Raw genomic sequence first — 25,930 nt, 5'->3', positions numbered from 1 at the left:
ACTAAGTAAGGGCAACAGAGCCTCGTGAGAGTGATGAACGCCCCACATAGAGAGCTGGACAGGTTCAGGCTCATGGGTTCAGGGCACCTGGGGAAGCTTGTGCCTTCTTCCCAGCTTCTCCAGGAATATCACTGGAGATCTCTGCTCTGGGAAGTCTGGGCCCATAAGAAGGAAGAACGGCACTGGGGTGATGGAGGGGGAGGGGAGATCCAGTGGATAAAACAATACCCAAATTTGGAAACATTTGAAAAGCTCTAGAAGAAAAATGTTTTGGGATGTCTTTTGCCCCCTTTCAAGGACAAGTAAATACATAGGGTTCCTATTGCTGTGAGGAAACAACAGGACCAAACGCAGCTCGGAGAGGAAAGGTTGTGCTTGGCTTACCTACCCTGAGTGACAAGCCACTGGGAGAAGCCAAGGCAGGCGCTCAAACTGGGCAGGAACCTGGAGGCAGAAGCTAACACGGAGGCCACCAAGGGGTGCTGCTTACTGGCTTGCTTCTTTTGGCTTGCTCAGCCTGCTTTCTTACAGAACCTAGGGAACCAGACTAGGGACTGCACCACACACACACACACACACACACATGGGCTGAGCCCTCCCTACCAACCACTAATTAAGAACTTACGGCTGGATCTTACCGAGGCATTTTCTCAATTGGGGTTCCCTCCTTTCAGATGATTCTAGCCAGGACGCACATGTTAACCCACATTTGCACTCTCATTCACTCTGTCTCTCTCTCTCTGTGTCTCTTTCTCTATCTCTCTGACACAGGGTCACATGTAGCCCAAGTCTGCTTCAAATGTGATAATCTAACCTAGACTGGGCTTGAGCCTCTGAGCACTAGCAATCCAAGCATGTGCCACCACATCCAGTTTACTGGGGGTTTGACATGCATGCATGCTCGGCCAACGCTCTACCAACCAGAATCCTCCCCCAGCTCCACGCTAGGGTGTTTTCGGTTTTCACGGATCTAAAAAGGAACCACTGGTGCAAATTACAGATCTTGCTGCTTCCTGGTTGTGTGGCATTTCCGCCCGGCTTGGGGTCAGAAGGACACGAGTTTCCAGATTCCCCTGACAGGAAAGGTTCTTGTGAGAACACCTGAGAGTCTTTGATGGATTCACAGACTACAGGTGCCAACGAATCCCGGCACCTGAGAGCCTTCAGCTGTCTCCAGGATAAGCCTATCACTGTACAGATGAGGAAAGTGAAGCCTGGAGTGTTATCACCAGAACGGAAATGTTTTGGGATCTGGGTTAAGTGAGGGGGTCTGAGACTACCTGTTGAAAGGGCTGGCGACAGCCTCGCAGGATGGAAAGCCCAGCAGTGGCAAAGCCCTCTGCTGAGGTCAAGAATAGACTGGGAAGCACCATACAAGAAACTTGTGGCCAACACAGTTGTCAGGCTCTCCGGCATCTCCGAGTGGGCCCTTGCCTCTGATGAGACTACAAAGACAAGCTCTATGTGGTCGCTTTTCCTCCCGATCTTCTCTCTCCCTCCAGCAGCACTGCGCCTGTGCGCTTGTGCACCCTCCTCATGACAGCGCTGTTCTGCTTTGTTTAATTTTTTCAAAAGTGACGTCCTGAGGGTGGGAGTGAGCCCAGACCTGGCTGGCAAGCCCTCCGCAACCTCGCCAGGCCGTGTGGAGGGGGGTGTTGATAATCAAACACAAGGACAGAGTCACTCTGTGGATGGTACTGGAGAGGCAGGCAGATATGTGCAAGCTGAAAACGCGCGCCTAGGGTAGAGAGGCACCCGAACGAATCCACGTCGGGTCCCGAAGGTTGCCTTCCACCCGCAGGCAGGGCTCTCCCTGCCCTCGCTGGAGAGTTGTCACCCACCTGGTGGCAGGTGACCCATGTCCTGGGTTCCAGTCTCCCCCAGGTACTAACGGCATGGAGGGACGACAAAGGGCGAGGACTTAGGGCTTCCCTCGCCTCCTCCTCCGGAATCCCCGCCGGCATCTCCCGGCCTTGGGTTCCAGCCGTCCAGACCACCAGCGGGGCAGGGGACCAGCCCGCTCGCCTTTGGGAGGAGGCGGGACCTGCAAGCGGGGCGGGCCGCTGCCATTGGCTGGGAGGGCGAGGGCGGAGGGCCGAGCGGGGTCGAGTCCCGGGAGCGCGCGGCCGGCCGCAGACGCGCCGCCGTCGGGAGAGCCAGCGCCCGAGCGCAGACGCGCCCGCCATGAGGGAGATCGTGCATATCCAGGCGGGCCAGTGCGGGAACCAGATCGGTACCAAGGTGGGCCCGGGCTCGCGCTGCGCTCCCGCGGGTGGGCACTGGGGGTGGCCGGCCTCGGAGGACCCCTGCCCTGCTCCTCGAAGCCCGGTTGACCCCTACGCACTCCTGGCGGGGAGCGAGCCCCAGACACTGGGGAGCTGCCCTGGGTCCCTGAGCACACCGGGGGATCCGGCCCGGAGAATGGGCCACCGGCCCCTTAGGGCGCGCCCTCCAGAACTGGCCCTGGGGACTGGACCCCGGGGTCCTGCGGGGACCCGGCCACCCGGCTGGGAGACTGGGCCACAGGTCCCGGGGCGGGGGGTCCTTGGGTGGCGGGGGCTCCCTGGGCTCCGGGTCTGACTGTCTGTCCCTTCGCCGCGCCCTCGCCAAGTTTTGGGAAGTGATCAGCGATGAGCACGGCATCGACCCGGCCGGAGGCTACGTGGGCGACTCAGCGCTGCAGCTGGAGAGGATCAGCGTGTACTACAATGAGTCATCCTGTGAGTCGCGCGGCTCCGGGCCGGCTCCCCTCCTCCTCCTCCTCCTCCTCCTCCGCTACCCAGCCTCCGGCGCCGGCACCTGGCCTTTTCCCGGCTGCCTCTTGGGCACGTCCTGACAAGGACCCGACCGTACCCTGCCGGGGACCCTGGGCTGGACCCGGAGGGGGAGGCGCTCAGGGTGCGGTCTCCGCGCCGGGAAAGTTCTCGCTGGGGAAAAAAGTTCGGGCGGGATGGAGCGGGATGCCCGGCCACTCCCTCACTCCCCCTGGAGCGGGAAACCCGCCCTAGGTCTTTTCAAACTGTGGGATCCGGCCTATCCCGAAGGCTTGAACCAGACCGTCCGTTGAGATTGTGAAATGACACCATCGCTCCCAGGCCATCCTTTTCTTAAGCTTTTAAAGAATGGAAGAGAGTAACCGAATGGAATGGGGTTTTGAAGGCATCTTTTATTGGGGATGTTAGCTAAAGTTTTGAGAAAACACTTATTTAAATGATTTTTTTTGTGGTCCTTTGCCTAAAATTATATTCATTGGATGCTAAAACTGCAGGCAGCTGTGAGTAATTAATGGGGAGATTAGTAAAATTCCAGACACTGGGTAATCTTAGTTTGGGAAGAGTAGCACCTCTGTCCTCTGAACTATTTTTACAGGCAATTTTTATTATAAAAGTGTGACACACCCCTCACAAACCAACAAAATCCCAGGGCATAGAAAGAGCCCGGAAATGACATGTGCATGGCATTGAAAGCGCATCCAAGACACTGTCCGGGGTCAACAGATTTTTAGAGTGGCTTCCCACCTGTCCACCCACAACTGGGAAAGGCAGTAGACGTGGGACAATCACGGGATGCTGAATCATGGGATATTGTTTATAGAAGTAGACGTGGAAGCTCTAGGCAGCCCTAAGAGAAACGCCAGTGCGCACTGCATTTCCTCTTATTCAACGGGTGACCTTTGTGACCACTCTTGGCTCGGCGTGGTCACGTGCAGAACCGAGCAAAACCCATCCTCCCTGAGAACGACAGCTTGCCCCTCTCATGCAATGCTATGCAGGCACAACCTCACTCAGACGAATGGAGAACTTTCAGGGCCACAGAACCCTGGGAGGAGCCGCTCGGACAGCTTAGGCACCTGTGTGTGTTTGAATGTGAGTGGGGCAGGGGCGGAGAGAGGCAGGGGGAAGGCCGGCACTCTTCATTCCGGGCAGCTAACGGGAAAGGAGGTCTGAACTGGAAAATGCAGCGGATGTGGAACAGGCACAAGGCAGGCGGGTTCATTTCTCCCTGGTCCTGCTTGTGGCTCAGCAGGTCCTCATCCCGAGGTAAAGTCACAGTGTGACTCCTCTGGAAAGATCCTGGTAACCCCTGCCAGGCAACTCCAACCTGGTGGGGCTTGCTGAAAAGAAGTCCATTTCCCCAGAAACCTGGAAGTAGCTCTTGTGGCCTTTTTTTTCCCCACCTCCAGCTCAGAAGTATGTACCCAGGGCCGCCCTGGTGGATTTGGAGCCGGGCACTATGGACAGTGTGAGGTCTGGGCCTTTTGGGCAGCTCTTCCGGCCGGACAACTTCATCTTCGGTAGGTTCCATCTCGCTCGCTCGCCTTTCTTGTTTCCTTTTCGTGTACTGATTACGGTGAACCCAAGGGACTGAATTGGGATTGTCCACTTGTGGCCAGGGGTACGGAGCAGGGAATGAGAGACCTTATCTCAGACAAAATGGAAGATTGTCCTCTGACCTCCACGAGTGTGCACTGGGGTTGACCTACGCTCAACTGCCTCCCCCCTCCCGACTCAGATGAGTGGCAAGGGCGACCAGATTGGTAGAGATCTGAGACAGGCTGGCTTATAGCCAGGGACTGGTTTGAAACTCATTATGTAGCTAAGGATGACTTTGAACTGAACCTCCTGCTTCCACCCTGAAGGTGCTGGGATTGTAGACACTGGGCTCCAAGCCTGGCATAAAGCGCAGCCCTTCAGAAGTAGAGTCAGCTGGGAGTGGGACTTCCAGCTGAGAACCAGTTAGACTAAGAACCAGTTTCACTCTGGGTTTCTGGCAAAAAAGAAAAAAAAAATTCATTTTCTTTTTCTTTTTTTTTCCCTGACTACTAAATTCAAGAAAGGAAATGACCCCACGTCTGGTCCCTGAAAGGGCGTTCACATACCCCTCCATTCCAAACTAGTGTTTATTTTTAATTGTTACTTTGCCTTTATTTCGAGCAAAATCCAGCACAAAACACATTATCACAAAACTGAAAACCAGGTGTGGTGGTTCATTCCTTTAATCCCAGCGCTTGGGAGGCAGAGGCAGAGGCAGGTGGATCTCTGTGGATCTGAGGCCAGCTCAAAAACTAGAGTGTCAAAACTATTTCACATGTTGTCCATCGCCGTATAATTGTGGTCTCCCTTAACCTGTCTTTATTCTGATTGTCTTCCCCTTTTTTTTTTTTAAAGGGGAATGTCTAGATAGCGTTTCTCTGTGTGTAGCTCTGGCTGTCCTGGAACTCATTTTGTAGACTAGGCTGGCCTTGAACTCACAGAGATCCGCCTGCATCTGCCTCCTTAAGTGATTGCCTTCTTTTTAACTGTACCATTATGTAGATTTTTTCACTGAATATTATAAACCATACTCCATATTAGTGTGTCGTTCTAAGGTCTGTAGTTTTAATTGGCACATAATGTAATTAATTGATAGTAATTGGCTTTATAAGACCAATTCTCGATAATTTGACAGGGAAGTGGTGCTTGCTCTTATATAGTAGTGAGGGGACTCAGCTGGTTAAAGTGCTTGCTGTGCAAACACCTGAATTTGGATCCCTGACACCCCAGCACTCCAGCGCTTACCTGTAATCCCAGTTCTGGGGAGAGAGAGCCAGGTAGATACCTGGGGTTTACTCAGCTAACCAAACTAGCCAGATTGAGAGTTCCAGTTAAGCCAGAGACCCTGTCAATTGAGGAAGATACTGCTCTCTGGCCTCCTCTCGTGCACATGTACACACACACACATACACAGAGAGAGAGAGAGAGAGAGAGAGAGTACTGTAATGATCTGGAAGTGGCATGGGCCTGAAATTCCAGCACTTTAGATTTGGAGGCAGAAAGTTTGGGAGTTTAAAGCCAGTCTGGGGTCTGGAGAGATGGCTCAGTGGTTAAGAGCACGGCTGCTCTTCTAGAGGTGCTGAGTTCAATTTTTTAATACCACATGGCAGCTCACAACTGTCTGTAACTCCAGGGGTGTAATGCCAGGGGCCCTCACACCCTCGCACGCCCAGACATACTATGCAGGCAAAACACCAATAATGAAATAAAGATAAATAAAATTTAAAAAAAGATAAAGCCAGTCTGGCCTGTGTGAGACCCTCTCACATGAGCCAACAAAATACCATGAGCACTGAAGGTATTACATTGGCTTAGTGGTTAGGAACACTTGCTGATCAGTCATCAGAACTGGAGCTCAGAGCTCAGTACTCGCTTCACAAGCCCATTACCCCACGCATACTTGTACAAGGAGAGTAGAGGCAGGAGGACCGCTGGGACTTGCTGCCTTCTAGCCTGGGAAATAGAGAAGAAACAAAACAGAAGCCCCAGACAGTTAACAGACAATTTTTCTCTGGCCTCTGGGAATGGACGCTTTCACACGGTGTAACACACAGGTCCACACATAAGTCTTTCTTAAAAAGAGTATGAACATATCGGCCCACAAAAGTTCTTTTTCTGGCTGATCTCAGACTCTCAAGTCAAATAAACATTTAGGAAGACTTGGCTCATCTTTCCACTGGATGAGGGCGGGCCACCACTGTCCGATTCTTCCTCTGCCTTTACCTGAACTTGAGGACGCCGACATCCTAGTAGTGACTTATTGCCTTGAGCACTGCTTTATCATGACTGGGGTGTGGCTCAGTGGCAGGGCATGTGCTTAGGACATAGTCAGTCCTGAGTTTGATCCCCAGGACCACAGAAACAAGCTAAGGGAGAAAAACAGTCCACCCTGAGTCACAAACATAACCCTGAGGGTGGCCGTTCTGTGTATAAAGCATCTATGCCAAAGAGAGAAACTTGGACATGGCACAGGAGAGACTCATCCTGTCTCTGTGAACACAGGGAACCTGAAGCCCTGTGTTAAAATAGCCGACCACGCGCTTCCCAGGAAGAAAGGGTGTCTGGCTAGACCACAGGCGCATAGCCCATTCCCACTCTTGGTGAGAACATAATTATGTACACCAGCTCTGCACTGCTTATGATGTCCAAGTTACGTGGGGATTTCTAGAATGTCGATGGTGTCTTTCTTCACATGGGTAGTCGCCATGTTATTGTCCATAACGTTTTACACGCCTTAAGTCTGTCTTAAGAAAAATGTCAGGTTCCCCGGAGGTGTGTAGCCGAGTTGACGGCTTGTCCGCGGCGCAGTCATGTCTTCTCTCCATCTTTTCTTGGTCCAGGCCGACCTCCTGGGTGCTGTGGCCCAGCTGTAGCGCTGTTATGAAGTTGGATCATCCCACTCTGGCTTCTGAGAAGGCGGTTTCTCATAGCAGCCAGTTTTCTTTGGTTATATTTCTTTGAACTGAAAAGTAGAAGGTTGTTAAGGAAGGTCTGTAGTCACTGTTCTAGCTGCTGGTACACAGATCAAAAGGAGCAAGCACCTAGAAAGCTGAAGCAGGGAAGTCACTGTGGATCCGAGGACAGTCTGGTCTATATTGTGTGATTTGAAGGTAGCCTGGGCTACAGAACAAGACCCTGTCTTTAAAAAAAAAAAAAAAAAAAAAAAAGCTGCTCATCCAAAATGCTTATTATTGTACATTTCTTTTTTGTTATGGCTATACCAGCTGGCCAGTGAACTCTGGGTCATACTTTATGTAGGTTCTGGAGCTCTGAACTCAAGTCCTCCTTCAGAACTGTTTAATTACAGCTCACTTGTAGGGATGAATCACTGGTTCAGAGCTTTTAGTTAGCTTTGGTAAATTGAAATAGACCATTGTCAAGCAGGGCTTAGTGAAAAAGCACATGTGAGGGCCTGTCCTCTGTGTCAGAGTACTGAATCAATAAGCTGTTGCCATTTCAGTTCTGGATATAGTTTGAAATGGCACACACCTTTTTTCCCCAGCATTTGGGAGACAGAGGCAGGGGGATCTCTGTGAGTTCAAGGTCAGCCTGCTCAACCAGGTGACTTCCAGGACAGCCAGGGCTACATAGAGACCATATTTCAGAAAACTTCAAAGAAAGAAAAGAAATGCAGTTGCATTAGTAACATATAATTTTTAAATATATAATTTTAAAAAGTGAGTTACTTACATTTGAGTTCCCGATAACATGACCATACTCTTTCATTCTTAATTGCTGGTTGCTCAGCAGTCGTGGGAAGGAAGCTAAGGGCCAGACAGGCTGTTTCTTTAAAGCCCCTCTGGATTTGTAGTTTTCCTTCAAATGCAGAACTAGCTGAGGAGCCTTGGAGCACAGAGACCTGGAAGACTTAATTCTTCACCAGTGGAGTTGTAGAGAAAGCCTAGGCATGTGCAGGATTTGCAGTCTGTGTTTAACAAGCTGGAATCACTGATTAATGACCAAATGCATCGTGGAGACATTCAACTTCTGACCCCCCAAATATTTAAGCAGGGATGATCTGTTGCTGGGAGACAGTAGCAAAATATTTTCTGAAAGTCACCAGCTTCCTCCTTTTGTCAAGAGTAGAGGATACTTTGGAGCTGATCTGTGCTATGAATAGGGAGGAGTCTGAGTCCCTGGAGTGACCTCAGCGCCACTGTAACACTTACAGCTTGAGCAAGCTTGATGTTAAGGCTGTCTCACCTGAACCCACTTTCTATGTTTTCTGTGCTTTTAATGGATGGTTCCCTAAAAGTTCCATGATGACCCGGGGGTTTGTTTTTCCCATTGCCTGTCTTGGGGTGTGGCCTGGCTGCTGCCTGCTGGGTTGTGTGGGAAGAGAGAGACTCAAGTTTGTGGGTGCATAAAAAGGACAGTGACCATCTGTGCTGGCAAGTGACAGAAGCTAGACTCATCTGGGATGAGGGACTGCCCTCATCAGATTAGCCTATGGGTAAGCCAGTGGGGACATTTTCTTTCTTTTCTCCCCGCGCCCTCCCCACCCCCTTGGTTTTTTTGAGACAGGGTTTCTCTGTGTTACCCTGGCTGTCCTGGAACTCACTCCGTAGACCGAGCTGGCCCTGAACTCAGAGAACAGCTGCCTCCCCATTGCCGAGGTTAACAGCAGTGGGGCATTTTCTTGATTAAGGTGGGAGGGCCCGGCCCATTGTGGGTGATGCCATCCCTGGGCAGGCAGTCCTGGGTTCTGTAAGAGAGCAGGCTGAGCAAGCCATGAGGAGGAGGCCAGGAAGCAGCGCCCCTCCATGGCCTCTGCATCAGCTCCTGCCTCTAGGTTTTTGCTTTGAGTTCTGGACCTGGCTTCCTTGCATGATGGACTATAACTGTATAAACTAGAAGGTGAAATAAGCCCTTTCCTCTCCAAGTTGCTTTTGGTCATGGTGTTTTAGCATAGCCATAGAAACCCAAGACACCATCTTAGAGTTTGCACAGAAAACCAGTCAGGCTTCATTGGGCAGCACAGCTGGACAGGATGGAAGAGAACTAGAGAGAGGCCCATCCTAGACAAGGTTAGGCCGAGGAAAAGCAAAGCAAGAAAATGGCCACCTCGGAGGCTAGAGGGGAGGTGTGCTGTTGCCGTGAACAGGTGTCATCCCAGATCACCATGGAGTCAGGCAGCTGTTCTGTCGATGGTGTTGGTACCTCACCACACCCAGAGGGTCATAGATGGCAGGAGCAAGAGTGTGAGCACCCTCCTGAGGCTGGCAGAGGCAGAGAGGGAAGCCACTCTGGTCAGGCTGGGGTGCCCAGTGGAAATTTACCTTTAATACTGAAAGGTGATTAATGTTTTCATCATTGAGTGAAACCAAAGGTTCTTCACATGCCCTGTCCAAACATCACACAAGTGTGTAGTGTAATAATGGGGACCTCCTCACCCTGACCCCCCACACCATGAGGTGGTATCCTTAGGCAGATAACTAGTGTAGATGGTTGGGGGTTTTTTGTACATTCACTCTTATATGTTTGTACACACAACTGATTTGGTGTTCAGGAAATGAAATCATGCTATACATACTCCTGAAGCCTCTTCACAAACATGCCTGTCAGACATCTTCCATGGCAGTCATGTTATTTAATGACTCTCTACTTACTGATATTTGAAGTAATTCACTTAAAGTCATATTTTCATATTCCCATGAATATCTCATAAAATGTCTGTTGAGTTTAAGAAAATGTTTTTAAGATTATTTTTTTTTACATGTATGAGTGTTTGTCTACAGGTATGTATGTGAAACACATGCATGCAGTGTCTGAAGAAGAGAATGTCAGATTACCTAGAACTGAAGGCATACATAGTTCTTAGGTGGGTGTCAGGAAATAATCCAAGGCCTTCTGCAAGAGCAGTTAAATACTCTTCCCCACTGAGCCATCTCTCTAGCCAGCAAATATATCTTGATGGAAGATTACATTTGAATTTTGGCAAGTAATGATGGAGATTTTTTATTATATATATATTTTTTTATTTGTTTGTTTATTTGGTTGGTTGGTTGGTTGCTTTTCATGTTTTAAAACAGGGTTTCTCTGTAGCCCTGGCTGTCCTGGAACTTGCTATGTAGACCAGGCTAGCCTTGACCTTACGCCTGCCTCTGCTCCCAGGGTGCTAGGATTAAAGGCGTATGCCATCAACCCCACCTGCAAATGAAATTGAATGACATAAAACATACGTCATCCTATGTACATATGTACATATAGACATGATTGTTTTAGTGATTATCACACCTTATCCAATGCAGGTAATACTTAATATCTTGCCCTCGTGTATATGAGCTAATTGGAAAAATTACATAAATATTTCTAAGGCCTTATCGCGTAATATGCAATTATTGGAATTTAAATCGTGTTATTTGCAATTTTAAAAACTTTTTTTGTAGCGGTGCCATGTGATAGACATTTTAGTACAGGAGAAGTGCAGGAAAAGCAGAGACTAAATACATTTTCTCCGGTTCTCCTTGAGTCATTTACACATACATGCTTACATATATAAGTATACTTCACATAGTTCTGTGTTTCTACAGATTGGGAAAGTACTTTCTGAGTAAATAGATGTTTAATTTTAGGGTTAAAGAAGCCGAAAAGGGGGTTTAAAATTTAGCCATCAGTCCTCCCAGATCAAAGTTTCTTCTGCAAAGGAAGGCCAAGGAAGCCTGGAGGGTAGAATGAGCCGCTCTACAAAGCACAGACTGACCAGATGGCCTTCCCTAGCCACGGGAACTCTTGATGAAACTCAGAACTCTTGGAGGCAAGTCAGGCTCTTTTCCGCAACTGGACTGGATATAATTTGAGGGTAGGACTCACATCTGTGCCGGTCTTCAATTAGAGGTGCAAAGTCAGTAGTTAGTTCCTAGAAAAATGTCCAGAGGTTATCCTAAACACCATTACTGCCTTGACACCAGGCATAGTGGCACGGACCTTTGGTCTCAGCACTCAAAGTTGCAGAGGCAGGTGGGTCTCTGTGAGTTCAAAGCCACCCTGGTCTAAGTAAGTTGTTCCAAGCAGCCAGGGCTACAACAGAGAGGCCCTGTCTTAAAACAAATTACTGTCTTGGGGAGAAAATAAGTATTTGTACAAAAAACAGGTTAGCCATCCTTTATCTAAAAATTCTTGAAAGCTGACTTTTGGGATGTTGAAATGTTTGTGTATGTACAGAGAGCTTCATTGAAGATGGGATAGTGAACATGAGTTGTTTCTCACACACTCTATACATGGAACCGGAAGGCAGTTCCATACAGTACTTTCAGAGCTCCTGCATTTTGAAAAATGCATACCTGACTTCCCTTGAGGTCAGGTATGGAATTTTCCACTCCTGGCATCAGATTAGTGCTCAGAAAGTTTGGGGTTTTGAAGTGTTTTGGCTCTTGGCGAAGTTCAGAAAGCTCAAAACTGTGATGTGTACATTGTATCCTCTTTGATCTTAACTATGTGCTGAAAATACTTAATAACAGATCAGAGGCTGGCCTGGTGGGGCTACAGTATGCAGACTGACTCAAAACAAAGGAAATGACGTGACTAGCTCAAGACAACTGTATCTTAAATTTTATTTGTAGACTTATTTATCGCTTGTGTAATATGTCCTAAGGCTGATTCCCGGTCTTGGACCTCTGCATATTAAGTGTGCTCCTTTAGTGAACAGGGCCTGGTCCCTGGACATGCAGCCTGTCTACAGAGGTTCTTGCTCATGTGCTTTCTTGGCATCATGGTGGGTACCTGTTGCCTCATTCCTGTTCCTTTGCTCTAATCTCTTACACTAAGAAAATATTGATTGGAGAAGGCTGATCTCCCCTCTGGGATCTTGCTGCCTTGCAGGACAGACGGGCGCCGGGAACAACTGGGCCAAGGGCCACTACACGGAGGGCGCGGAGCTGGTGGACTCGGTGCTGGACGTGGTGCGCAAAGAATGTGAGCACTGCGACTGTCTGCAGGGCTTCCAGCTGACGCACTCGCTGGGCGGCGGCACGGGCTCGGGCATGGGCACGCTGCTCATCAGCAAGATCCGAGAGGAGTACCCGGACCGCATCATGAACACCTTCAGCGTCATGCCGTCGCCCAAGGTCTCGGACACCGTGGTGGAGCCCTACAACGCCACGCTGTCGGTGCACCAGCTGGTGGAGAACACGGACGAGACCTACTGCATCGACAACGAGGCCCTCTACGATATCTGCTTCCGCACGCTCAAGCTGACCACGCCCACCTACGGGGACCTCAACCACCTGGTGTCGGCCACCATGAGTGGCGTCACCACGTCGCTGCGCTTCCCGGGCCAGCTCAACGCCGACCTGCGCAAGCTGGCCGTCAACATGGTGCCCTTCCCGCGCCTGCACTTCTTCATGCCCGGCTTCGCCCCCCTCACAGCCCGGGGCAGCCAGCAGTACCGGGCCCTGACGGTGCCGGAGCTCACCCAGCAGATGTTCGACTCCAAGAACATGATGGCCGCCTGCGACCCGCGCCACGGCCGCTACCTGACCGTCGCCACGGTCTTCCGGGGCCCCATGTCCATGAAGGAGGTGGACGAGCAGATGCTGGCCATCCAGAACAAGAACAGCAGCTACTTCGTGGAGTGGATCCCCAACAACGTCAAGGTGGCCGTGTGCGACATCCCGCCGCGCGGCCTCAAGATGGCCTCCACCTTCATCGGCAACAGCACCGCCATCCAGGAGCTGTTCAAGCGCATCTCCGAGCAGTTTTCGGCCATGTTCCGCCGCAAGGCCTTCCTGCACTGGTTCACCGGGGAGGGCATGGATGAGATGGAGTTCACCGAGGCCGAGAGCAACATGAACGACCTGGTGTCTGAGTACCAGCAGTACCAGGACGCCACGGTCAATGACGGGGAAGAGGCTTTTGAAGATGAGGATGAAGAAGAGATCAACGAGTAGGGGGCCTCCGGACGCCACCGTGCACGCCTGCTCTTTTCTCAGCTCTGGTGGTGTGGGAATGATGTCATGGTCTAAGCTTGTCACAGGCCCCTCTCAAACCAAACACGCCGTACTGTTCCCCAGGTTACCTGGACCGGAGAGCTTTCCTTTACCGGAGAATTGGCAGTCCCCGCAGATCAGGGACATTTGTACAGGACCACTGAAAGCAAAGTAGGGGGCCGTACAGGGCTAAAGGAAGTGACCAAGTGCCCAGCCATCAGAGCTAGCAGGGAGGTTAGAAAAAGGGTTTGTTTTTCATCTTTGGTGATAAAAACTAAAGCCGCAGTGTTGCCTTAAATTGAATACACAATATGGAACTTTATGACAATCCATTCATAATAAAATGCTAAACCTGTTCCTTGGTCTCTTGAACTTCATCCAAGCAACGGGATATGTAGGTCTCATTGTGAAATACCCACAGACCTCCTACCAAAATACCTCATCTATCCTGGAAATAGCTGTTTGGAGTAGGGCCTGTTGTGAGTCGGGCTTTAAGTGCTAACCACTCAGCTAAACCTTGCCATTCCTGTGCAGAAAAGGGTAAAAGGTGAGGTGGGTACCACTGACATCCCTGTATGTGCAACTTTGTGACATTTTCCCAACAAGAGAAACACTACTCTCCTGCCCCTACGCTTGCCAGAATAGGACCTCTGTAATTGTGAGACAGGTGGGAACCACCGCATGAGGGCAGGAGAACCCCTGGGCCCTTGTCTCAGCTTTACCTGTCAGTACTGAACATTCTAACAAGCCTCTGAGGGCCGGTTCCTCCCTTGTTCTAGAGGCAACCTGGTCTCTGGCCAGTATTTCTCTCAGTAATGGCTCAAGTTCCATTACTGCTTCTCTGTCAAAGATCCCACCTCGTAAGAGTTCGTCTACCACCAAATACCCTGATGACTACGTAGGCCTTACAACCTAAAACAGTTCCCCGTTGACCTGCTCCCTGAAAGCATCCAGTGGAGAGGAAATAAGGTCTTGTGTGGTCCTACAAATGACCAGGCAGAGCATAAATGCTGGTGAGCTGAGGGGCCAAGGTGCATGCATCTCATCCACTTGCAAAGTAGCCATGGGCTGGCGTGTGCGCCATCAAGAACAGCTCCTGCCTCCCCTGGAAGATGCCCCAGGGATGGGAACGCCATTGTAATCTGTCTAAAAGGGCATGGCCACCACATCAGCATTACACAAGGCACGGGGCTCACACAACCCCCGCACTCAGAAAACTAAAGCAGGATGTTGACAGCACGCACTGTTCTTCCAGATCCCAACAGCCATGTCAGGTAGCTCATAACTCCAGCTCCAGGGAATCTGTACTCACACCACTTAAAGGCTGGAGAGACACTAAGAACACTGCTGTTCTCTCACAGGACCCAGGGGCCATTGCCAGCGTCACATCCAAGGCAGCTTACAGTTGTCTGCAACAGCAGTCTCTGGAGATCTGACAGCTAGGACATCTACGCTCAAACAATGGCATATGAAGCCGAGAGTCGACCCTCACAGTGCAATCTTTCTTGATTTTGTTTTTCAAGACAGGATTTCTGTTTTAGCCTTTTCTGTCCTGAAACTCACGCTAGACTGGGCTGGCCTCTATCCGCCTGCTTCTCTCTGTATTTCCAGAGTGCTGGAATTAAAGGTGTGTGCCGCCACCACCACCAGGCACAGTGCAATCTTTATGACCCCCTCTGATGATTGACGACAGCAGCAGTTACCATGCACACCTCCAGCGCCACCAGGGACCAAGATCTGACCTCAAGATGGCTCAGGGCAGCCTTGCCCAGGCGGCACAGTATGCACCTGGTCATTGTGTTAGGAAGAATCGAGCTGAATCAGCTCTTGCAGCTGCTCCCCAAACTGATTCTGGGATCCAACAGCACCAGACCAGGAAATGAGCGTGGAAGGCTGGAGCTCTCTGTGGTAGCTAATGAGGGCAGCAAGTGAGACCCTGAGGAATTCATCTCCAAAGACAAAAACACTTAATAATTCTTGACACTTTTTTCTAAACACAAGCACAGCATAGTGACCCTTCACATATTCAGGAAAAAAGTACAATGTCCACCTTTTATTTCTGATGTAAAGAATCCATATTTACACAATACATTCATGTTTTTAAATATGTTACAGTTCTCTATAGAAAACCATTCCAATAAAACAGCAACAAGTGATCTGAATTCAAATTTTAAAATATTTGGTTGAATCAAAATATTCTTATTGGGATTCCAACTGAGTTTCACAGCACATCTGCAGAGATATCAAAGGAGGAGGAATGAAGAGTGGGTGATGGGGAAAGATTCTTCTCCCACATAGTAGGATTCCACAGGACAGGTGGTGCTGTCTCTCCTGGTCCAGCCACTGTTTATGGGGCCAAGGCAGAGGGGCAGGGGAGTCCCCATCCGAGCCCTGGGCAGTGCTGGCCCTCTGCAGCCCTCTCAGCCTGGCTGAGTCAGCGGCTGGCTGGGCATTAGGGCTGTTGTTCGGAAGGCTGCGACTGCTGAAGCTGCAGCCTGGCACTCTGGGAGGGCACAGTAAAGGGCTCCGGCCCTGGACCTAGCTGCCGACCTTCTCATTCAGGGGCTCCTCCTTCTCCTTCTCTTTTTCCCGCTCCTTGTTCCAATCCTGCAGGCCCTCAGGAAGAGACGTGTCCTCATCCAAGCTGCCAGTGCCTTCCACAAATTCTTCGTATGTGGACTTCTCTGTAAATGGTCTGGGGCCCAGTAGTTCAACCATATCATTCTTATCTAATACCTCTTTTTCTAACAGTAAAAGAGCAACCTGAAACACAAGCAATTTCTATTAAGTTACTCAGCAAAATCTGCTCAAAAGCTAAGATTTTTTTACTCACAGCTGACCTCTTTCTAATAGAAACCTAAGGGGCTGGGGAGATGGCTCAGCGATTGGAATGCTTGCTGCTCTTGCAGAGGGTTTGGGTTCAGTTCCCAGCACACCACCATCTCATAACTCCAGTTCCAGGGGGTCAATTCCTCCTCGTCATTGAGAGCACCAGACATACACATTGCGCACATACATACGTTCAGGCAAACACTCACATACATTAAAAACTTTAATACTGAAAAATAAAGACAAAAAGAACCTAAGATAATGGAACATGTCTCATAAATAAGGTCACATAATTTTAGAGTAAGATGTGACCTGTATGGAAGTCACAAACATCACCGTAAGCAAACAGTGGTGACTTACTCCTGTTACTCCAGTACTCAGGAGGCAGAGGCAGAGGAATCACAGCAAGACTGATGCCAGCGTGGTCTACACAGTGAGTTCCAGGCCAGCCAGGGCTACACAGCAAAATCCTGTCTCAAAAAGCAAACAAGGCCTGTAAGAAGGCTCAGCAGGTAAAGGCACTTGCTGAGCAGCCCTGATGACCTAAAGTTAATTTCGGGAACCCACACACAGGTGGAAGGAGAGAAGCAACTCGACAGAATTTCATCTGATTGGCATCTGTGTCTATGCACACGCGCACACATTCACACACGGCAGTGGGCAGAGAATTACCCACGTGCTGGCCCCACCTTCTCCACGTCAGCCTTCTTCTCTGTGAGAAGAGCCACAGTTCTTTTATAGGCTTCGTTGATGAGTATCCTCACTTCGTCATCTATCATCCTTGCGGTGGCTTCACTGTAAGGCTTCTCTAAAACCATGTCCCCCTGGCGTGGGAGGTCAAAGGAGATCTGTCCCACCTTCTCGTTCATGCCAAACTGAACAATCTGAAAAAGATCAGAACTGAAGGTTACACAGAGAACCTTTACCCTTAAAGGTTTACAGAGGCCAGGGGCTGGTGAAGTGGATACGCTGTAGATGGCGGCAGAATGGGAGCACACTCAGGACACAACGGTAGACAAACGGTGGGCAAACTGCAGCAGCTCTAAGCCTGCAGGCTATTCCTCTAGTGGAGGGAAGTGAAGAGCCAGAAGCTCTTGGTCAGATCAAACAGCCAACAAGTTCTCCCTATGAAGACAGTCTCAGCCCAAGCCCATGGGACCCAGGGCGACACCTGCATTTTTTTCACAAAGAGTCCATGGAGCCAAGGGACAACATGAAGAGACCGCTGTACTGTGACCCATGGGAGGTCTAAAACTCAACAGCACTGCGTGAGGGAGAAGCTTCTGGAAATGAAAAGAGAAGGCCCAGGGCTGGAGAGATGGCTCAACGCCTGAGAACACTGCATGCTCGAACTGGCACAGAGGCTCTCCAGTATCTGTGACTCCAGTTCCCACAGAGAGGGAAAGCACAGGTTCCCCACATTACCACATGCTAGCCCTCCCCACTTCTGAGATCAGAATGGACAGCAAGTGGATGTGAAGTTACTATGAAAAAAAGACACAAGATGCAGAATAATGTTTCCAGGGAAGAAAAGTAGGATGCAAATACAGGTCTACAGCAGAGGAAGCTGTGAACCACTGTTCCAGAAATGAAACAAGCAGGGGGAAGCAGAAAAGACTCCATCAATCAGATACAGAACTCATGAGGTGCTAGAAGGCAGGAAAAACCTACACACGGGAGAAAAAAAATACTGTTTACAAGAGTCAACTAGAAATAAACAAGAGCAAATAATAAGCAATAATGCCTAGGAGGTAATAATATTAACATTAAAAATGACTAGGTAGGCCAGGCATGGTGGCACATGTCTGTAATCCCAACATTCAGGGAGGCAGAGGCAGGTAGATCTCTGTGAGTTTGAGGCCAGCCTGGTCTACAAAGCCAGTCCAGGACAGCCAAGGCAACACAGAGAAACCCTGTCTTGAAAAAACAAACAAACAAACAAACAAACAGAAAAACTAGTTAGAAAATGTTATTTTCAAAATAAGACATAGAAGAAAGGCAAAGAGCTGCTTCAACAGAGAGCAGTTCTCAAAGAAGCCATTCATCCCAGCCCACTGCTGGGGCTGTGGAAGCCTGCGGGGGAAGCTGAAGAAAACAGGGATGGTTACAGGTCAGGAGAAAGGCTGATGCTGGGGGAACGGCAAGGGACAGGCCGTGGGGAGATCCTGAGGTCAGCTGTCGAGCTGCTGTGGGAACCTGGAGCTTAAAAATTAAACTTTAGGGCTTTTAAACAGGGCCAGGATTTGGTTCCTGGCACAGATGGGGCAGCTCGCAATCGAAACTCCATTTCTAGGAGGCCCAATTGCCTCTGTGGCCCCAAGGGCACTAGGCACACATGTTTAGCACATGCATATACATAGCCAAAACATTCGTATAGCACAAATGACAAAAGGAACCTTTTTAAAAATTAAACTTTGTATTATTTGTATGTGTGTCTGTACCCATGAGTCTGGGTGCCCTTAGGGGCCAGTGGTGCCAGATCTAGAGTTATAGGCAGTTGTAAGATGCCCAACATGAGTTCTGGGGCGAGAACTTGGATCCTCTGCAAAGACAGTATGAACTCTTAACAGCTGAGCCATGTCTCCAGCCCCCAGAGTGGATTTAAGAAAGAATCTCTGCTGCAAAAACCTAAAGCAGTGAAACATCTGTGTGGCCTCAGTAATCCACAAAGGCTAATTTTCCAAGCAGAGCCCAGTCCCAAGGCCTCACCTGGGCATAGGCACTCTGGGTGACCTTCTTCAAGTCATCCTGGGCACCGGTTGTAATTCTTCCAAAGAAGATCTCCTCGGAGACACGGCCACCCAGAGTCATGCACATCCTGTCCAGCAGCTGCTCCTTTGTGTACAGATACTGCTCCTTTGGCAAGTACTGAGCATAGCCCAGTCCCTTACCACGGGGGATGATGGACACCTGCGGTAGGAAGTGCACAGTGAGGGCCCACAGTCCTGAGCAGAGTGTGTTCAGGGAGACTCGCGGATGAGAAGACGCACAGTGCTGGGCTGCACATGCGCTCTAGTGCTTGAGAGCTAGTGATGGCCAGGAGAGAAACAGCCTCACCTCAGAGCTCCAGAAAGCACATTCTGCCTTACGTAAAGGCAGACTAAAATCAGTCTTTCAGTTAAGAGTCCTGATGACTGCTCCTCTGGCAGACCACAGAACTGACTCAACTCTGGTACAACCACTTGTGTCTCAGAGGACAAAGGGGACAGTGGACCAAGATGCTCAAGGGTTTTCATTCTCCTCCCAGATCCCTTTTATGAAACTAGGCAAGTTCCTTTTTCTTTAGAAATTAATTGTATTGGAGGAGGATTTTTCTATATAAAGTGTAACCACTTTAAGTATAAATCAAGGAGTTTTATAAACAACTTCCAACCACAACTAGTATATAAAATACTGCCACTTTGCCCCCAAGTTGCCATTCAGAGCCCCAAGCAACCACATGCATGCTTACAGGCAAGTGGACCCTTTCTGGAATTGGCATGTAAATGGCACTGTACAGTATGGACTTTGTGTCTGGTTTCACTGTTTCTGAGATTGATCAATACAGCTGTGTGTACTGACAACAGTGTGTACACCTCCTCATTTTTACTGCTTTATAGGATGCCGCTGGGTAAACATATCAGGTATCCATTCTTTGCTTTGTGAGACAAGGTCTCACACTTGCCCAAGATGGCCTTAAACTTGTGTCATATGTTAATCCTACTGCTCCAGCCTTCAAAGTGCTGGGATTATAAACATGCACACACACACCCCCAACACACACACACACACACACACACACACACACACACACACAGATTCCATTTCATTTTGATGGACAGCGGATGGTTTCCAGCTTAATGACACTATAAATATAGCAGAAAATCCTTGTGTGAAATCCATTCTCATCCATCTTGGGTGAGGACCACTTGATCACTTTTATAGGAGCCAGCAAACAGAGCTTACCTGTCAGCCATGCACACATTAAGTGGCTCTGATATCTAGTTATTATTCCTTTGCAATTTCCTGCCTTAATGTCCATTCATATGTCTTATTCTATAAAGTCCATATGGACATCTTGCCCACTACATTATGGTGTTGACTTTAGGTTTTGCTTTTCCAGATATAACTCCTTTGTCACACATATCACTGCAAATATTTTCAGAATGTAGACTTTCTCTCCTCCCCCTTTAAATGATTACATTTTTGAGGCAGGGAATCACCGTACAGCCCAGGCAGCCTGAAACTCCTGATCGCCCTGCCTTTGCCTCCTGAGTGTGCCACCATGTGCTCACCCTACTGTTGACATTTCTTAATGACATTTCTCAGGACAAGAGTGCCGTCTGTCTGTTTCTACTTCCTGAGTCAGGGTCTTACTATGTTGCCAGGCTGGGCATAGGCTGGTCACGTGCTCTGCCACTGGGCTGCATCCCCCAGTAGTGCTGGTTTCTCTATGTAGCCCAGACTGCCCTTAAGTTTAAAATCTTCTCGCCTCTGCTTCTCAAGTGCTGAGATGATAGGCATGTGATACCATCAAAGACTAAGTTTCACATTTCAGTCCTATTTATTAACTTTGTTTCTTTTCATTTATTTATTGACCAATTCTGTGTGTGTGTGTGGCTGTATGCATGTGAGAATATGTTCTCTTATTCCCCATCACGTGGCTCCTGGTATTGAACTCAAATTGTCAGGTTTGGTAGCAAGCACCTGAGCCATCCTTCATCAACTTTTTCAGTTTATGCTTTTTGTGTTCTAAGAAAGTTTTTTTTTTTTCTATATTTTCTGTGAGAAGCTTTATCATTTAAAATTTTAGCTTTTTAGTTTTCTATTTGTTTTCTGGAATATGATGCAAGGGTCAATGTTCACTTTGTTCGTATGAATGCAGTTTTCAGCATCATCACATGCTGAGCAGACAATCAATCCTTCCTTCCTTCTCTTCCTCCCTGTCTTCCTCTTTTCTGACTTCACGAAGACAGTCTCAAAAGGCCAGACTGACTTCAAAAGTCGAGAATGACCTTAAATTTCTCATCTTCCTGCTCCTGCCCCCAAGAGCTACTATTACAGGCTTGCACCATCACAGCAGCCTCCCAGCTTGAGAACTGCCAGGAATGTGGTACCTGCGGCCTGCTGACCTCACCAGCACCACAGACCCTAACCCAGCAGTGCCCAGTGTGTAGCTGGGTAGTGTCACCCCCCACCTAGCTGCTCCCACTGTTCTTGCTGTGTTTTTGGCTTCACAATTTGAAAAAAGAAAAAAGAAAAAAAAAAAAAAAGGAAAAAAAAAAAGACCTCATTTGGGCTGAGAGTGTGGCTCAGTTTCTAATTGTTTGCCTAGGATGTGTATGGCCCCAGGTTCTGCAAAAGAATGTCTGCTAAAATCATAACAGTCTGTAATGAAGCCACAGATCAGTTTGGGAGAAACAGCATATGATTCTATGTACAGAATACACTTTTATTTATTCCTTAATTCAATGTGTGAACCCTATGATGTTTTTTAAATTATTTCATGTGTTGAGAATCTGATAATGCAATTGAAACTTTTCCCCCCATCTTCTGAGATAAGGTCTTACTATGCAGCTGTGGCTGACCTGTAACTTGCTATGTCAATCAGGCTGGCCTCATATTCAGAAAGACCAACCTGCCTCTGCATCCACATGTTGGGATTAAAGGTACCATACCTGGCAACAATAGAATTTTTAACTTTGCATTTTCCAAAAAACTAAAAACTAAAATTATTTTCCAATTTTCCATTAACAAATACCGACATAGCACAGATCTTTGTATATTAGCCCTGGCTCCTGCACATCTGCTACCTCTCCGTATATCCTCAGGTATTTTATGTGTATATGAATGTACCCCATCTAGACGCTTCTTTTTTAGCTGACCACAGGGCAGCTAGGCGGCTGCCTTTCAGCCTCTGTGCTCAACTGTGCGATGAAGCAGCTGAAAGCTCCCCAGAGGGAGACCTCGCCAGCCTCTGCGTGTTCTGGCCAGGGTCATACACTGTTCGTGCACAGTTCTATCAACCAGCCAGATCTGGTCAGTTTCTGCCCAGATCTGGGTTTCAATGCTGCAGTGTATCTTGTTTCTAGATTTTTCCTGTTAATTTCCTGTATTTTTGGAATACTGAACTCTGTTCTCTGCCACCTCAAGATGGCCAATACCTTCAGCCACTGAGGTATAGTTACAGAAACCCCTCAGGCCAGAGCTGCACACTTCCAATCCTCACTGCCAAAACTGTTTACAATGGGCCAACTCTGTACTGTTTTTGGCTACTTTCTGGCTTTGGTTTTCTGAACCAGGCATAGTAAGTAGAACAGGCCTTACTCTCAGCTCCTTAAGAGGCTGAGGGCAGAAGAGTGAAATTTCAAGCCCTGCTTTGGCTACAGAGAAAGTTCAAAGACAATCTACGAAACTCAGTGAGATTCTACCTCAAAACAAAAAGTAAAGGGAGGGGTTCAGTCAGTAAAATGTTTGCTCTGCAAGCATTAGGACCTGCATTTAGATGCCCAGCACCTACCTAATAACCTTGTGTTATGTGCCTGTAATCCCAGCACTTAGATGGCACAGGCAGGAGGACCCCTGGGACTTGCTGTCAGCTAGTTTGACTGCATCAGCGAGCTCCAGATGAATGGGATGCTATGTTATAAATGTTGATTGTTGTAGCAAGAGAAACATACAGAGCTATAAATGGAATCTCTTATGTACTGTATGGATGCAATGCCTATCAATTAAAAAAACCTATGGCCTATGGCTGAGGCAGGAAATGGGCGCGACTTCCAACAGGCAGAAGGGATTCTGGGATAGAGTCAGGCACATGGGATTCAGCCAGCAAGGTGTGAGGAAGATGGAGGCATGGTGTCTGAGCTCAGGCAACCAGCCATGCAACAGAATGTAGATTAGTATAACAGGTTATTTTAAGTTATGAGCTAGTCAGAGAAGAGCCTGTTATATGGCCTAGGTATTTGTAAAATAATAATTGAGTCTCATGAGTTGTTAGCCTAGGAGCTAAGGGATGAGAGGAAATAGAGAAAGACGCTCAACACTGACCTCTGGCTTCTACATTCAAGTGCACACGTGGGCAGGTGTATGCGAGCAGCTACGTGAATGCATACCCACATATGCACCACACATACTTACAAAATAAAATAAAATTTTGAAAGGGCGGGTATAGCTCAGTGGTAGGCACTTATCCAGCAGGTATGAGGCGCTAGGTTCAATCTCCAGGGTGGCAAAGTTTTCTGTCTGAGTACGTGCTGCACCCGCAGGAAGGTTAAGCTCTTCACTCAGGGTTCGCCCTTTCTGCTACATCTCTCCAAAGCCACACTGCAGCTGCTATCTCCTGACTGAGGGTACCCCTTTGCAGTCACTGCTCTGCTTAAGTAGGCTTAATTGGCCTACTGTAACACACGTTGTGGCACCTTTAAGAGTGGGTCTGCGTGCTCCAGATACCAGCCGGCGACGGCGTGGCCTGCTTCATGGTAAGCCACAGTCTTCTTCTCCTCAGGCTGTAGAACTTGAGTTTTTTTCTCCAAGCCTAACAATAACAAAACCCCAAACCAGTTTTAGTGACAATGACATTAATGAAGCAGTGCTATATATTTCCTTACCTAAGATGTAACTTAACAACTGAGCTGCCTCACACACCACTTAACACCTTGACTGTCACCAGCCTTTGACCTGAGTAATACTCAGCTGCCTTACCTCCAATCACACGCTCAATCGCTTGTTCAAAGTGCTTCTCATTAATGGCATCTGAAAGGTGTCTTGCAGCAATCAAAGCAGCTTCATTGCAGACATTGGCAACATCAGCTCCTACAAAGTGAACACACAAAATCATGCTCAAACCAACTAGTCATACACTAGGGAGAACCAAACCCACACAGATCATATCGACCAGGAGACTGAGAAGGGTTTAACTGAAATACAATTCAAGGTGTAAGAACCTTAAGCCATTCTAGTATTAAATACAACCCTACATGATCTTGGCCTGTGAGCTAAGACAAGAGAACTAGTAGTAAACAGATAACTGCAGACAACTATTTATCTTAATAGATAATATGGTTCATGTAATGGCAAACTATGAGAGCGTTTTTAAATTTTTATTTTATTTTATTTTTTATGGTGTATGAGTATTTTGCCTACATGTATGTCTGTACACCAATTGCATGCAGTACCAACAGAGGCCAGTAGAGAGCACTGGAGTTACAGACTATTGTTAGTTGTGTGGGTGCTGGGAGTCAAAGCTGGGTCCCTTGGAAGGGCAAAAAGCACTTAACTACCAAGTTTTCTCTCCAGGCCAATGACAGTACTTTTAAATGTTCATTACTTTTCTTAGTTTCACCCATCTTTGCTGAGAAAATGACTTATGGGCATGTTAGACAACATGCTTATATAACACAATAAACACGCATCAAAATAAACTAAGTTTGGATAACAAAACACCTATAGAATATTTCATCCAACAAATACAGAGCTCACAAATCAAGAATCAAAACGACTTCTCATCGCTTACCAGATCACTGTGAAATAAAGCTAGAAGTCAACAGCAACACAAACTATAGAAACAGACAACAAACTCTTGAAGAACAAGTCAAAACCTCGCTGAGATCCCAGGTTACACCCCTAGGATCACCACAATAAAAGAATAAATGAACTACATGTAGTGGCTCTTGCCTGTAATCCCAGCACTGGGGACACACTCCAAATTCAAGGTCAGCCTGGACTACTTAGCAACTTGCAGACCAGCCAGGCTTTGTAGCAAGATCTTGTCTCAAAAATGAAGAGTGGGAGGAGACAGAAGAGGACAGCCAGAGAGAACAGCAGTTGCTGGTTAGAATATGTGAGAAAATGACAAATATTCATAGCCTACTGGTGGGAAGTGAAAATGATGCAGCCACTTTAGAAAACAGTCTGATAGTTTCTCAGAAAGGGATGCATACTCATCACATGATCAAGCAATTCTTATAGAAATGGACATACCCAAACAAAAATCTGTGTGTGAATAAAAGAAGCATTCTTCATAACAATCACAAAGTGGAAACCACTCAAATGCCATAAAAAAAGGAACAGGTAAGTGAGATGTGGTGTATTTCCGTACACCAGATAACGAATAACCACAGAAACAAATGAAATTGCTATCTTTTAGCCCATGGGCAAATCTCAAAGAGCACTGTAAGTGAATAAGTCCATTATAGGAAATGTCCAAGTAGGAAAACCTAGAAACAGTGCAGGTAGATTTCTGTTGTCCAGGCCTGGCAGTGGAAGATGGGCTGCTGATATTCTTCTCAGGGTGACACAATGTTTCAAAGTTAGAGTATTCACTGCGCTACAGTGTGACACACTAACTTTCAATCCTCCAAAACCCAGCACTTTACACTTAGTACTAGTGTAGCGCATGCTGTCTACACCAATAACTGTTCAAAGACACTTGGGAGCAAATCCTAAAAGACTTACGGATAAAGTAATATGCTATCAAGAGCCGATCATGATCCACTATGGAGGCGGAGGTGTCCAAATGCAGAGAGTCTGGATGTTAATCACTCCCTGCTCATCCCCAAAGCTGCAAAGTGCTGAAGGCTCCATCTACTGCATCCTCTAATTATGTGCATACCTAAGGTTCCCATAATGAAAAGGTAAAACAACTGTTGAAGGCCCCAAGTGAGAGGAACCTCAGTGACCTGGTGCTTGCTTGCCGGTGATTGAAAATGCTTTGAGAACAGCAGCAATTTCCACTTACCTGAAAACCCTGGGGTTAAGGATGCCAGTTTTCTGGCCAATTTATCTTTTTCCAAGGCACTGTCTAGTTTCAATGGCCGAAGATGAACTTTGAAGATTGAGGCTCGTCCTTTTATGTCTGGGGGTCCTTTAGAAATTATTTTT

The 25,930-nt window shown here is 47.9% G+C and overlaps 2 protein-coding genes across 3 annotated transcripts in view; one reads left to right on the top strand and one right to left on the bottom strand.

Annotated features, from left to right (window-relative positions):
* The first annotated feature begins 2,102 nt into the window (after nt 1-2,102).
* On the top strand, nt 2,103-13,596 carry Tubb6 (tubulin beta 6 class V). Its single transcript, XM_021627209.2, has 4 exons — nt 2,103-2,241; nt 2,612-2,720; nt 4,184-4,294; nt 12,135-13,596. Exons 1-4 carry the CDS (start codon nt 2,185-2,187, stop codon nt 13,199-13,201), a joined length of 1,344 nt encoding a protein of 447 aa, XP_021482884.1. The 5' UTR covers nt 2,103-2,184; the 3' UTR covers nt 13,202-13,596.
* Nucleotides 13,597-15,265: 1,669 nt separating this feature from the next.
* The window catches only part of Afg3l2 (AFG3 like matrix AAA peptidase subunit 2), a 36,019-nt gene continuing 25,354 nt past the window's right edge, over nt 15,266-25,930 (bottom strand). For both annotated transcript variants that reach the window (XM_060377139.1, XM_060377140.1), the window contains exons 12-17: nt 25,788-25,913; nt 23,753-23,863; nt 23,470-23,585; nt 18,779-18,979; nt 16,759-16,953; nt 15,266-16,003 (exon numbers count right to left, since the gene is read on the bottom strand). In XM_060377139.1, coding sequence (XP_060233122.1) covers nt 15,779-16,003; nt 16,759-16,953; nt 18,779-18,979; nt 23,470-23,585; nt 23,753-23,863; nt 25,788-25,913 — 974 coding nt within the window. In that variant the 3' untranslated portion in view covers nt 15,266-15,778. The remainder of the gene's footprint in view (nt 16,004-16,758; nt 16,954-18,778; nt 18,980-23,469; nt 23,586-23,752; nt 23,864-25,787; nt 25,914-25,930) is intronic.

Source organism: Meriones unguiculatus, chromosome 2 (genome assembly GCF_030254825.1).
Source record: "Meriones unguiculatus strain TT.TT164.6M chromosome 2, Bangor_MerUng_6.1, whole genome shotgun sequence".
Taxonomy (NCBI): Eukaryota; Metazoa; Chordata; class Mammalia; order Rodentia; family Muridae; genus Meriones; species Meriones unguiculatus.
The sequence above is the reverse complement of the archived record's forward strand: the minus strand, read 5'-3'. Positions and strand labels throughout refer to the sequence as shown.

Coding starts and splice junctions, on each gene's coding strand:
- Tubb6 (XM_021627209.2), top strand. CDS start 2,185: ATGAGGGAGATCGTGCATATCCAGGCGGGCCAGTGCGGGAACCAGATC. Junction 2,242..2,611: donor GGAACCAGATCGGTACCAAG/GTGGGCCCGGGC, acceptor GCCCTCGCCAAG/TTTTGGGAAGTGATCAGCGA. Junction 4,295..12,134: donor GCCGGACAACTTCATCTTCG/GTAGGTTCCATC, acceptor GCTGCCTTGCAG/GACAGACGGGCGCCGGGAAC.